General features: G+C 41.8%; 1 protein-coding gene across 4 annotated transcripts in view; it reads right to left on the bottom strand.

Moving 5' to 3' along the window:
- Nucleotides 1-14,992, bottom strand: part of TANC1 (tetratricopeptide repeat, ankyrin repeat and coiled-coil containing 1) — a 205,838-nt gene that overhangs the window by 130,825 nt on the left and 60,021 nt on the right. For all 4 annotated transcript variants that reach the window (XM_073545686.1, XM_073545684.1, XM_073545688.1 and 1 more), the window contains one exon: nucleotides 7,237-7,306. In XM_073545686.1, coding sequence (XP_073401787.1) covers nucleotides 7,237-7,294 — 58 coding nt within the window. In that variant the 5' untranslated portion in view covers nucleotides 7,295-7,306. The remainder of the gene's footprint in view (nucleotides 1-7,236; nucleotides 7,307-14,992) is intronic.

Below are 14,992 nucleotides of genomic sequence, written 5' to 3'. Positions count from 1 at the left end.
AACCTCATCGGTCCACAGAACTTGTTTACAAACGGCATCGGACTTGTTTAGATGTTCTTTTGCATACTTCTGATGCTGAATTTTATGCTGAGGACACAGGAGAGGTTTTCTTGCGATGACTCTTCCACGAATGACATGTTTGTGCAGGTGTCTCTGAACATTTTCGAACAATGTACCACAACTCCAGAGTCTGCTAAATATTTCAGAAGGTCCCTATGCAGTCAAGCAGGGGTTCTGATTTGCCTCTCTAGCAATCTTACGAGCACCTCACTGAAATTTTGCTTGGTCTTTAAGATCTTATCTTGACCTCCATGGTTACTGTTAGTTGCCATTTCTTAATTACATATCGAACTAAGGAAAGGACAATTTGAAAACGCTTTGTCATCTCCTGCTTTGTGGGCCTCCACCATTTTCAGAGTGATGGCAGCTGCTTAGAAGAACCCTTGACTGCTGTTTTTTGCGTAAAGTATAAAGTAAATGTGTCATCTTTAACTTTAGGCCTTTTAGAGAGCATTTAAAGGGAATCGGTCACCCCTTTTTTGAGATATCATATAATGATATCATTCAATTGTGTGTCACATAAGGATTCTCTTAGTATTTTTACTTCCCCCTGACAACGCACCTTTCATGCATGAATACCTTTTTTATATCAGTTCAGATGTATGTAAACTGCCACGGTCCGGTCCGCAGCTTATTCAACTGCTCCCCCCCCTGTCTTGCTCTACACAAGAAGAAATGTGTAGAGCAAGACAGGGAGGGGGGAGCAGTTGAATAAGCCCCGCCCAGTGGACCGGACAGCGGCAGTTTACATACATCTGAACTGATATAAACAAGCTATTTATGCATGAAAGGTGCGTTGTCAGGGGGAAGTAAAAATACTAAGAGAATCCTTATGTGACACACAATTGAATGATATCATTATATGATATCTCAAAAAATGGGTGACAGATTCCCTTTAATCTTCAACTTGCTTAAGTGTTCCCAAAGAGTAATTTTGACCAGGGGTGCCCAAACTTTTACATACCACTGTACTAAGCTCACAAGTCCAATAATGTGCTGTTAGAAATGATCCAGCAGCAATCTGTTTGCAAAAAAGTTCGGCAGACACAACTTTTTAGTTTGTTTTTAAATAACTGATCTCTGCTGGATCCATTCTTTTAACACTGAAAAGTATGGAAACCGGATGCTTATTGGATCCAGTAGCCTAATACAGGAGCTGAACACATATCGCCAGGGGAGACCTCTGATGGCAGTAATATCACTAGGATTTGTGTAGCACAATTGTTCAGCATCTGTAGCAGTTAGAGATAGAATTGTTGTGTCGTACTAGATAGCAGACGCAGATCTGGGCAGAACATCACACATCAGACCAGCAACAGTCAAGACGTTCTTCTTGTGAAACAAAAGAGGTTTTGTGTTGACTCCGTCAATTTTTTCTATTTTGCTTCCCCTAAAGGACAAAATCTTCGTCAGGACTGCAGGGGCAGGAGGAAAAGGTCTCAAGTCCATTCATAAAGGCGAGAACTCCTTAGGATTGTCAGTCACATGGAAACCATTCATAATCCAGAAAAATCGATCTGAAGCATATGCCCATTTCTACATTTATGGTATATCTACTGAACCGATCTCAAGAATGGGACCCTGCTGCATGCGGCTGTCAGCAGGGAGGTGCAGACGTGTGCACTTGGGATCCACATCTATCAGACATTTATGATGTGTCCTGCAGAGAGGTCATCATTCTCTAACATGGTACGATCCCATTAAAAGAAAATTCCAAGAAAAACAAAATTAGGTCATGCTACGTGTAGGGCCCCAGGGAACAGAGCATAATATACTGCAAGCGCCTTCAAGCCCTAAGAGTTTACCTTTAAGACAATTGGAAATACAACCAGGATGACTATAGAAGGCTGGAGATCTGACTCCATAGCATAGGCATCCAGGTAAGCCAAGAGAGTTTCCTTTTGTTTTGGTTTATAGTTAATGGCACAGAAAAGCATAAGTCAGACGCATGTCTCGGAGAATACTCCATGCCTAAAAATGAGACACAAAGAGATCCCAATATGCTAACAGGAGGTTCTCACCATTGATATTTATGGCTCAGATCTTTCTGTAACCATCTGACTTTAATGGAGAGATGTACAGCCACTTCTTGGTCCGATCACCACCTGGCAAAATGTGGATTAGGGGACCACCTAATCAGGAGACTGAACACGAGTTTGGGACCTCAAAGCTTACTGTAGATACTTCAACCAAAGATGGAAATAAGCCTCTACAGAATAATAATAAAGCTTTATTTGCGCTTTGAATTCTAGCTCATGAATGAGACTGAATGCGAAGCAGATGACGAGAGCAGAACTATGGACGAGCAAGCAAATGTGCAGCACAGTGAGCAGCTCTGCGGCACTCAATGTGGGGACTCCTGTGCCTTAATTTGTCAGTACTATAGAACCAGTGACCCACAAAGCACTGAGAGGTCACCAGATCTCTGGAGTATGGCGGATATGAAATCTGTTAGGACACAGTGAAAGAGCCTACTAGGACATTGGAGGTTGCACTTACTGGAGAACCAGCAGTCATCAATTTATTGCAACCACTCCCAGGATCCAGGAAAGTGAAAGGTGATGCCAAGACTCACTCCAAAAGCAATTGGACAAGTGGTGTGGTTCTCGGAGCTCAGTACCGAAAGAGAGGGCTGTGCCATTAGATGCATGAAGGCTACGTTAGTCCGTGTAGTCTATAGGATAAGGGTCTTATACAAGCCGGCATTGGCATCGCTAGTGCTAAAGATCTGGAGGTTCGGCCCTAAACTACTTCCCCCGATGCCCCAGATCTCTAGTGAGCAACACTTGAACTGTGTCATCATTAACATGGTGCAGACAGTCCAATTCCTGGTAAATCAAAGAGCCACATACTCCCTGACCCACCGCTCATCGCAGACTACCGTAGTTCTACAACCATTCGACACAGTTGACCACTGCCTCCTACTACAGATCCTCTCCTCCTTCGACATCAAAGGCCTTGCCCTATCCTGGATCTCCTCATACCTTTCCAACCGCACATTCAGTGTCTCCCACACCACCTCCTCATCCCACCCTCTCTCTGCTGGAGTCCCCCAAGGCTCTGTTTTAGGACCCCTACTTTTCTCAATCTATACACTTGGTCTGGGGCAACTCAAAGTCCGACGGATTCCAGTACCACCTTTATGCTGATGACACTCAGATCTACCTCTCTGGCCCAGACGTCACCTCTCTGCTGTCCAGAATCCCAGTGTGTCTATCAGTCATATCCTCCTTTTCCTCTCGCTTCCTCAAGCTCAATGTGGACAAATCTGAACTCATCATCTTTCCTCCATCTCACAGATCTTCGTTACCTGACCTAGATATAAAAATTAATGACATCACGCTTTCCCCAGTATCGGAAGTCCGCTGCCTCGGAGTAACCTTTGATTCTGCCCTGTCCTTCAAACCGCACATCCAAGCTCTTTCAACCTCCTGTCGCCTCGAGCTCAAAAATATTTCCAGAATCCATCCTTTCCTCAACCCTCAATCTAATAAAATGCTTGTGCATGCCCTCATCATCTCCCGCGTCGACTACGTCAGCATCCTTTTCTGTGGTCTCCCTGCTAACACCCTCGCACCTCTCCAGTCCATCCTTAACTCTGATGCCCGACTAATTCATCTCTCTCCTCGCTACTCCTTCGCTTCTCCCCTCTGAAAATCTCTTCACTGGCTCCCATTCCCTCACTGTATCCAGTTCAAATTACTAATACTGACCTACAAGGCCATCTATAACCTGTCTCCCCCATATGTCTCTGAACTAATCTCCCGATACCTTCCCTCACGTAATCTCCGGTCCTCCCAAGACCTCCTTCTCTCCTCCACACTTCTTCGCTCCTCATCCATCCGCCTCCAAGACTTCTTCCGAATTGCCCCTGTCCTCTGGAATTCTTTGCCCCAACAAGTCCGACTATCAACCACATTTGGATCCTTCAGCCGGAACCTGAAAACCCACCTCTTCAAGAAAGCCTACAGCCTGCAATGACCCCACTACCTCCTTCTCTCTCACCACTACTGGAGATATCACCTCAACCAACACCGGAACTGCTGCAACCCACCAACCTACTGTCTCCTTCGCCACCATCTTGTAACATGTAAAGGCCCTTTTACATTTAGCAATGCACCAGCGATCCGACGAGCGATCCGACCCGGTCAGGATCGCTGGTGCATCGCTAAATGATCGCTAGTGAGCTTTCACACAGAAAGACCTCACAGCGATGCAGCAGCGATACAGCGGACGATACTCACCTTTCACACACAGCGATCCTGACGTCCTCCCGCCCGCCTCCACGCGTCGCTCGTCGTCACAGCAGGAAGCCCCAGCAGGAAGCTGACGACGAGAAATGGAGCCGCCCAATCTCGCGCGATCAGCGATGGACAGCGGGGGAGCCGGTCGTTGGTAAGTATCACACATAGCGATATCGCTAGCAATATCGCTATAACGTCACAAAACCGGTGACGTTATAGCAATATTGCTAGTGATATCGCTTAGTGTAAAACCCCCTTAAGCCTGAAAGGGCAGGGTCCTCTCCCATCTGTATCAGTCTGTCATTGTTAGTTTGTTTACTGTAAGTGATATCTGTAATTTGTATGTAACCCCTTCTCATGTACAGCACCATGGAATCAATGGTGCTATATAAATAAATAATAATAATAATAATAACCTGTAAGACAAAGGTGATAAAGCTTGGGTCTTATATTTAAAAGTCAATCTGGGGACCTTATTAGTCTTAAATGAGGGTATTATTAATTTTAATGAGGGCCCCCTGGAAACAACTTTTTAAAGGGGTACTTGGGGCATTATACCCAAAAAAAACCTCACAAAGGACATTTTTTAAGGGGCACTATTAGGGTATGTGAGCACAAAGTTTCATGGAGTTATTCATAAATCTAAATATCACAAAATTACATGAACCACAATTCCCTTATAAATGGATATATTTCAATTAATAGAGCTTTTGGATTCCGCATATACGAGTAGAATAGACATTTTCTGTGGCAGTCTTTATATTTATATAGGAAGGCGTAAATCTGGGTTTAAGCTTCATCTGGAGGCTACTATAGCTGCAGCCAAAGCGCCTGCCAACGGGCTGCGGGAAATAAAGTTATAACAATATAATAACACATTATTAGGGAATTGTATCAACTGCAAATGTTTAAGGATGAAGCGACACATTAAAAAGCATTTTAAGACTTTTAGTGCATGTTTATAGCATAAGCTCTCGAGCAGATTGACACCAGGCCGTCACGTGGTATAATTATGGCCAGGACTCCGCCCCGTGGCCTGGAGCCATATTCAGCCTTCATCTTACTTGGTGGGCCAAATGACACAAAGTTCTAGAGTAAATGGGTACATGCAAAAGTTTCTTCAAAGAAGGGTTAACATTTCAACAAAGTGGTCCCGAAATAAAGCAATTATCTTGAAGCTCGAATACCCCAAGGCAACTGTCAATATCTGAGCCAGCACCTGAGTATCTGCTTTGAGCCCTTGAAAAGGAAGAGAGAAGATGAGAAGACATATGCATCCATGCTTTGTGCAACAGGGAAACGGTCACATCCGAAAACTTCTGAAAAAAAAATTCACATCAAGGATAGAAAGAAATAGGTTTTCTATTGGAAATGGCTTTGGGAAATGCTCCTTCTTTGTGTATGTGCACATGGAGCAGTTTTTCAGAATTTTTAAAGCAGAACCAACCTCTAAAGTTAGAGAGGATTTTTGAGATTTGGAAGAAGATTGAGAGTCTCCGTTAACTTTCTGCTCCAAAAACGCCTCAAAAGTTCCTACAAGCACATAGCATTTGGAGAAATTCTGGAGGAACTTTTCATTTCATAAAGCCATTCTGAAAACTTTTTCAAAATTAAAGAAAGTTTTCCAGCGATGAAAAAATGGTCCCAATGGAGGGATAAAAACAACTTTATTTAATCCATTTAAAATTGTAGGCAACCAATATGGGTAACTGTACAGATGATGCACACATGAGAGACCTATGCATCATCTGCACAATTACCCATATTACTTGATTACAATTTTAAATACATAGACCTACTACAGTACGTACAATAGGCAGATGCGGCCATTTACAAGTTTAGATGGAGGCAGAGGAAAAAAAAAAAAAAAAGTTAACCCATTGATAAAGATTTATTGCTTCATCATCACACAGAAAAGCAATAAATGCCTCAGACAAGGAAAGAAATTTACGACAGAAAATCCCAGATATGTAAAATATGTGCAAGTGGGAGTCGTGACTGTGCAGTCTGGAAAAGAAGATCAGAGAGCAGAAAACAAATCCTTATCACTACGGTGGATAAACCGGAGGAGGAAACATCAGATACAGCACGCAATCTTCAGATCTATCTGCTGCCTCTTAAAATAATGGCCATGGACACCAACCTAACCCCCTTGAACGAATAAAACCCCTCACACACTGTATATGGCTGCCAAAAAAAAAAAAAAAAAAACATTGTTTGGCGGGCTGCAACCTCAGCCAGCTCTCCCTTGAACTCGCTCTGCTGAGCGCTCTAATGTTCTCTACGAGAGAGCTGAACATTTCTTGGGGTGGCTCAGCAAGAACAAAATAAATAAAAATTAAAATAAATAAATTTTTATTTTTTATATTTTTATATAGCGCTAACATATTCCGCAGCGCTTTACAGTTTGCACACATCATCATCACTGTCCCCGATGGGGCTCACAATCTAAATTCCCTATCAGTATGTCTTTGGAATGTGGGTGGAAGCCGGAGAACCCGAAGAAACCCACGCAAACACGGGGAGAACATACAAACTCCTTGCAGATGTTGTCCTTGGTGGGATTTGAACCCAGGACCCTGAGCGAACCACTGAGCCACCCGACACGGTCCAAAATGACCGACAGTCCAAAATCTGACATGCTAGATCCTCATTTTCCCCTGACATTTATCGGGGATCGATAATCGGCGATTTTGGCCAACGTTAGTCTGTGTATGCAGTGACTTTAGAGTGTCCCTCAAACTAGTGCCAGCTACCAACAGTATCAATAAATGAATAATTAGTCTGATTGATAGGTGGTATGTATGTCCGCAGCAATCCGGTTTGTCAGAACATCAATGCCAAGAACTGAATGAAGGCCAGGAATAATTAGGCTAGGGAATAATCAACTCAACCATTTAACCCATCACTTAAACAATGATCCAAAACAGACCTTGATTCCGGTTGTTCTTTACGCCCTCTCGGCTCTTCTTTAAAACTGCCTTTAACATTTTCGAAGAGTTCTGGAATAGAAAAAAAATATATATTAAAAAAGATAAATACATAAACGTTATTAGCATCCAACATGACCATTATTTCTCATTCACTTCAGAACAGTATGAAACGTTTGCTATTGAAATTCAGGAAGAATCTGGTTGGCCAAATATCTCTCAGTGGACAGTGAGTGTAATCCATTACCAAAAACTTTAGGGGACAACCAGACCAATAGTAGAATTAACGTGTGGCTAGGCAGAAAAACAAAGACCGGATGGCCAAATATTACCAGAGCCCCAATGGCTTGACATGCGTAGTCTTATGAACTATGCCTCAGGAACTGAGCGGTGCATAGGTCCATAAATAAGCCTCCAAGTAACTGCAGCCCGACACTTATAGGCGACATATTGGCTATCACGAGAACCCCCTCCATCCGACTCCTTCCCTTCTCTATAAAAAATACACCAAATATTTTTCCTTCCATTTTTTTTTTTTTTTGCAGAAGGCGCAGCTTTCAAGAAAATAATAATCTGCATACCACATGGTATCAAAAGTTTGACGCCTAAACCCAAATACTTTGAAGTCTTAAGAAAAGACAAAAAAAAAATGGCAAAACTCCAAGGCTATAAGGAACACAAAGACTAAACACAAAAACCTCATGGGGGAAGTTCACATATCTGGTTAATATTATATCATCAACCGACTTGTTGCGAGAAGGATCTGAAGGATATGGAGATGACATGGGGAAGTGCTACACTATATAGGGATAGAGAACCGCAAACTCAAACTTCAAACTTTGGCAATTTGCACATTAAGAGGAAATTAAGTCGGAATCTGAAAGTTTAAAATTTTACTACTGACACTGAATCCGAGATGCACTAGACTGTAAAGTGTGCAATCGGCAATGGAAATCTGCAATGGGCAAGCTGCAGTTTAAAAAATACTTTCACTTAATGTGTCCATGAGCCAACCTGCCTTTATGTAAAATTCAGTCTTGGCCATCTTGGATTAGGAACACGAAAGATACAGCTACTAAGTGGAATTATTGGTTATCTATGGTGTCTAAGGCAGAACGTTTCTGCTTGTGGACAGTGTCAAGCTAGGAAAATTAGGTCTCCTGCTTTGCACCGATGAGGGACAAACACCCTGAAACCAGTGTCTGCTAATGGAGTTCCAGGTTTGGTTTCTTATCCCATGTCATGGATCAAACACCAGTCTGCAAGTGGAGTTTCTGACTTGGCTTCTTATCTTAAGTCAGGTGGCAAGGCTCATAAAAGGGTCGATATTGACTTTTAGGATTGCTACATTCAATAGGCGGCGCTAGAAATCAAGTCCTCTTCCTCTTTGAGGAGGCTATTTGCATGGTTAACCACGTTACCTTAAACTGGACTCCAATGGGTTCCGAATCATGCTGATAATTATATAAAATTAGTAAACCAAATTCTATGTAGATTGTTCCTACAGTGGAGGACCACACAGCGCACTACCACGTGTATTTACCCATCTGGTATGGGCATAACCTATCATATACTGCGCTTGGTCAGACAAGGCTTGTTTGGATAGCTCTGACCAGATCACTTTTAGTTGTTCAGGATCATCTGTGTTACTCTGGAGCCTGAAGCCAGTACATCTGGATGAAACTTCCATGGAATCACAGAGATCAGAACCTAGTGTCTGGTGACTGCACCTAGGTCCTTTGTAACGATAATGCTGTATGGTCCTTTGCAGTGTTCTAGGGGTGCATTTTTATATCAGTCAATTATCGTTTAAGCAATAAATGATACTATGGGAACAAACGACCTGTGATGGTAGACAAAGTCTTTACATTGGACGAGAATCGTGTAATCATTTAAAATCGCTACATCGAAGATCGCTCAGTGTTCCCTTCTTCAAATTTTGAAGACAAACTATTGTTCGAGCAAACATTGCAAACAAACAATGTGGCATGCATTTTTCACCTTAATTTTATGCACAACGAACGATCGTTTTGGGACATATTTAGGGGCTGGTTCACATTACAAAATGTATTGAGAGAAAGGAGTTGTAAACCATCAAATTTTTATATGCACCATAGCGCTCAATGAGAGGTCCAGAAGCAACTATTGAGCTCCTGATGGCAGCAGCACCAAGCCAGAGAGAAATTACTCAACCTGGTTTCTCCCTAATCTGGCGTGTTTTTTTCTTTTCTTCCTGCGTCTCTCCATCCCTGAGATAGGGTCCATGTTTTTCTTGTATATAAATCTGTTTTTGTTAGCCAAAGGGGTGTGGTCCTTAGGAAGACTTCCCTTTGAAGAGTTGAGGACCACACCAAGTTGTATAACAAGACTACATTTATAAATAGGGAAGAAGACAGGGCCATATATTGGGAATAGACAGGTGCAGAAACAAAAGAAAAAACAGCTCCGGATTAAGGAGAACAGCTGCATTTACACCAGGTAACAAAATACATATTTATGGTGACAGGTCCTCTGTAATCCTGATCATAGAGTAAATGGTGCGACTATACATAGTTTTGTTGGATGACCAACGTTGCATTTCTGCCCTATACAAATACAAGTCCCTACCAGCTCTGTGACATGATGGCAAACAATACAGCTCGGCGCAATCCCATCCGCTATAACACCGGCAGGTACGGATCAGCCTCAGGAAGAATTGCATGTTTTATTCAATAGCAGATTTGGCAGAACTCTTTCTCACTCTATAATTAAGGATGACAGGACAAGAAAACTATAATTACGCGAATTCCAGAGGTCCGGCCTGCAGAAAACGAATGTATGTAAGGGACCGTAGGGCTGGATCAGCCCGGCTGCTCCCTGTGATCCGAGTCACGTTGTATTATTAGGCTTTTATGGTCCGCGACTGCTCTTTGGTAGAAAGGAAAACTGTAATTCAAGGCTGGAACACACACCAACGTTAATTTAGACTTCCTAAGCCAAACCCAGACGGACGCACACAAAGAAACGAGAATAATACAACTTAGGCGTAGTATTTACGGGGCATCACATGGTTGCCACACGAGTCCTGGACCAGTAGGATGGAAATTATACATAATTATATTCTTCCACTCCAAATAAATAATTGCTGGATGGTATGTAAGCCGGAAGAGCTACATGATACTTATATAAAAAAAACAAAAAACACAAAAATGGAGCTTGGTTTGAGTTGGTACACATGCAGCATATACAGTGCCTACAAGTAGTATTCAACCCCCTGCAGATTTAGCAGGTTTGATAAGATGCAAATAAGTTAGAGCCTTCAAACTTCACACAAGAGCAGGATTTATTAACAGATGCATAAATCTTACAAACCAAAAAGTTATGTTTCTCAGTTAAATTTTAATAAATTTTAAACATACAAGTGTGGGTCAATTATTATTCAACCCCTAGGTTTAATATTTTGTGGAATAACCCTTGTTTGCAATTACAGCTAATAATCGTCTTTTATAAGACCTGATCAGGCCGGCACAGGTCTCTGGAGTTATCTTGGCCCACTCCTCCATGCAGATCTTCTCCAAGTTATCTAGGTTCTTTGGGTGTCTCATGTGGACTTTAATCTTGAGCTCCTTCCACAAGTTTTCAATTGGGTTAAGGTCAGGAGACTGACTAGGCCACTCCAACACCTTGATTTTTTGCCTCTTGAACCAGGCCTTGGTTTTGTTGGCTGTGTGCTTTGGGTCGTTGTCTTGTTGAAAGATGAGCAAACTGTAGACGAGCCTTGACATGACGCTTTGAAAGTAAAGGTACCTTACGGGCTCGTCTGGAACGGAGACCATTGCGGTGGAGTACGTTACTTATGGTATTGACTGAAACCAATGTCCCCACTGCCATGAGATCTTCCCGGAGCTGTTGTCCTTGGGTTAGCCTTGACTCTTCGGACAAGCCTGGCCTCGGCATGGGAGGAAACTTTCAAAGGCTGTCCAGGCCGTGGAAGGCTAACAGTAGTTCCATAAGCCTTCCACTTCCGGATGATGCTCCCAACAGTGGAGACAGGTAGGCCCAACTCCTTGGAAAGGGTTTTGTACCCCTTGCCAGCCTTGTGACCCTCCACGATCTTGTCTCTGATGGCCTTGGAATGCTCCTTTGTCTTTCCCATGTTGACCATGTATGAGTGCTGTTCACAAGTTTGGGGAGGGTCTTAAATAGTCAGAAAAGGCTGGAAAAAGAGATAATTAATCCAAACATGTGAAGCTCATTGTTCTTTGTGTCTGAAATACTTCTTAATACTTTAGGGGAACCAAAGCAGAATTCTGGTGGTTTGAGGGGTTGAATAATAAATGACCCTCTGAATAAACTTTTCACAATTTAAAAAAAAATTAAACAAAGAAATAACATTCTTTTTTGCTGCAGTGCATTTCACACTTCCAGGCTGATCTACAGTCCAAATGTCACAATGCCAAGTTAATTCCGAATGTGTAAACCTGCTAAATCTGCAGGGGGTTGAATACTACTTGTAGGCACTGTAAATGCATGTTCACATGGTCAAAAAGCATACAAAACCTACAAAAGACAAAAAGAAAAAACCCTGCTGTAATTAAATAAGTAAAAAGCAAAAGTGCATTTAAATCATACAGGGTTCTTAGTAATACTGTCTTTGATCAAACATAGCATAAAAGCCGTCCCACCATCGACAAGGTGACTGTGGTCGGGGCGGTCCTACACTGACTAGTATTAATAACCTTATCATGTGTCAAAGTTGACGTCTGTGTGAATAAGGGCAGACAAGGACCGGGTCCCAACCACTGGACACCAGTCAGGGGAAGCCTTTAAATACATTTTCTAGCTCAGGAGAGGGAGGACACACACCAGAACAGAATGCAAAAATACAAAGAAAAAACACAAAAATTGTCTGCCCTTTTTCTCACAGACGTCAACTTTGACACACGATAAGGTTTTTAATATTAGACAGTGTAGGACCGCCCCGACCACAGAGTCACCTTGTCGATGGTGGGACGGCTTTTATGCTATGTTTGATCAAATACAGTATTACTAAGAACTCTATGATTTAAATGCACTTTTGCTTTTTACTTATTTAATTACAGCAGGGTTTTCTTCATTTTGTCTTTTGTAGGTTTTGTATGATACGTATATAGTTATACTGTCCAGGATATACATGCATATATATAGCTGATATACACACCACTGACCGATCACCCACCCATTGCTCATACCAATGATTAATGATAACCAAACCACAGGACAACAATTAGCACATGGATGAGTTACACAAGCGTCGGACTGGGCCAGTGTTCATTCCGCACAGTTTAGCCATAGCTTTGGGTCATTTACAAAGCTATATGGTCGGTGATTTGGAAAAGCAGAATAGCCATTTTCATAGACACAAAGAAAAAAAAAAGTGAAAAGAGGAAAAAAAAAGTTAACAGAGAAACTAAAAAGTTCACGACTGTCTTACAGTATTTTTGGCCAACTATAGACTTTCGCATATGGTGCAGATCTGGACCATTTTCAGAAACGTGGACCATTTTGGCTAGCAGCTTTTACAAGTGTCCTTTATGGTGGACAGAAGCCATAAGTGTAACACATAGTACAGAGGTGAGCAATTTGATTCAAGTTGACCTTGCCCGGTCCTCCATGGCAGCCAGCCTCCACTTCTCTGGCCAACATCCTGAGCACCTGTGGAGCTTACTAGACCCTATGAATCATAATCACTGAGGCCTAATAGGACCTTGCTTGGCCAAGAGGCATCAAGGATGCAGAAGTGGAAACCGACTGCCATAGAGATCAGAATTGCATGCCAGACCCGATCAGCGCGAATCCATAGGCTCTGAGCTGTACCTCAGTCTGATGAAGCACCTCAGAGGAAACCTTCCAGAGGAACGGCTTTCCAGGAGGTTTCTGCAGCACCAGGGAGTTTTGCCCACTCTTCTGGGAGTCCAGGAGATCTTATCCTAGAATTCCTGGCTGAGTTGACGAATATATGGGTTCTTTAATTCTTGCATAAATCTAGCGTTAAACATAGAACCCCAGGGCACTCCAATATAGTAGCAAATGGTGCAACAGTTTTAATGAAACCAAATGGCAAAAGAAAATATTTTTGCCTCTATTACAGGCATTTAAGGACAAAAAAAGTCCCCCAAAAGGTGGACAACAACTTCAAAATACTAGGCAGAAAACTACTGAAATTATCATACTTTAAACCTCAAATGCCAGAAAAATTTAAAAAAAAAACAAAAAAAACCAACTTTAAATAAAAAGAAATACATAAACCCCGACACCGTTTTCACACAATAAAATGACCTACTAAAATTTTATGACAGACTGAACAGAAGACTTCAGATCTGTGAGCAGTAAACATGACAATGGCGTCTGCCTATAAATAAGAACCCAATGACATTTTTTTGCTGAAGTATCCCCCATCATTAAAAAATGACTGGATTAAAACTGCAACTTGTGGACAAAGATTAAAAGAAAGAAAGAAAAAAAGAAAAAAAAAAAAAAACCAAAACCTCTTCCAAAAAAACTAATTTCCGAAACAAGCCGAGATGGCCTGCAGCACTGAACATGTAAAGTCAATATCCTGTTTCCTATCTGCAAGTCATCATAACCTCACATAAAAGAATAAATGTGGAGACCAAGGGGACTTATTTAACCCATAAAGGTTCTGTTTTTGGTTTGTTTGTTTTTAAATAAGGAAAATCCAAGTAAAAACAATACGGAGCATAATTTCTCATCTTTTTCGATCTGTCTCTAAACAGTAACTTATTTTGGACAAACTGCTATGAGCAAGAAAGCCTAATCCAACCATAGATCAAGATTCATTTCTGTGGTCCATTGACCTCGGTTTTATCAGGTGAACTGTCCAGGGCTTAAACGGTGGCTCTCCCAATTTAAAGAAGAAGACCATCACTTGCCATAAATATGTATTCATTTCACCTGGTGTAAATGCCACTGTTCTCCCGAATCCGGTGTGGTTTTTCTTTTCATCCTGTGGCTCACTGTTCCAGAGATATGGCCGCCTCTTCCTTGTATATAATTATAGTCTTTTTTAGCCAATTGGGATTGGTCCTCAAGACGACGCCCAGAGAAAAGAGTCAGTAACCACACCCACTTAGCTAAAAAGACTAGACTTATATACAGGGAAGAGGAGGCCATATCTCAGGAACGGAGAGGAGCAGGATCAAAAGAAAAATCGAGCCGGATTCAGAAAAAAAGCGACATTTACAACATGTAAAAAAATAAATACATATCTATTACAAGTGACAGGTCCTCTAAGCCAATGAGGGATGGAGAAACTGCCTAACACAGTTTAGGCCTGATCCTTAATAAAGCATTACAACTAGAAACAAATATATTTCCGTTATCAACGTCGTCATTTAACAACTGCATATAGGACAAACTTCTATTAAATCTTATAAGTGACATAGTCCTTGTTGGAAAGTAAACACATGCAATTCATTATTTTTTTTTTCAGATTTCCAGTGACTTCTTGTTTTTATACCAGACGGTCACATCCCTACTGTGCCACTTCCTTTTTTTTCCCACATGCTCAGCAAATCCAATATCTATCCTGATAATCTCTCATTCCATTCTTATCACTAAAAATACATCCAGACCACACACCGCCCCGACATTCAGATAAAAGGGGACTTGGCTTACTGCGCACACACGGAATGCGGCTGATTAGTATAATACTAATTCTACACAGCACTGATGTATACGGATCGTTGTTACTCAGCCTCACAAAAAAATAATAATATC

The sequence above is a fragment of the Dendrobates tinctorius genome, unplaced genomic scaffold, assembly GCF_039654945.1.
Source record: "Dendrobates tinctorius isolate UK_male_01 unplaced genomic scaffold, ASM3965494v1 ptg000143l, whole genome shotgun sequence".
In the NCBI taxonomy this organism is placed as follows: domain Eukaryota; kingdom Metazoa; phylum Chordata; class Amphibia; order Anura; family Dendrobatidae; genus Dendrobates; species Dendrobates tinctorius.
Note: the sequence above shows the minus strand (reverse complement) of the source record. Positions and strands in the feature narration are given on the sequence as shown.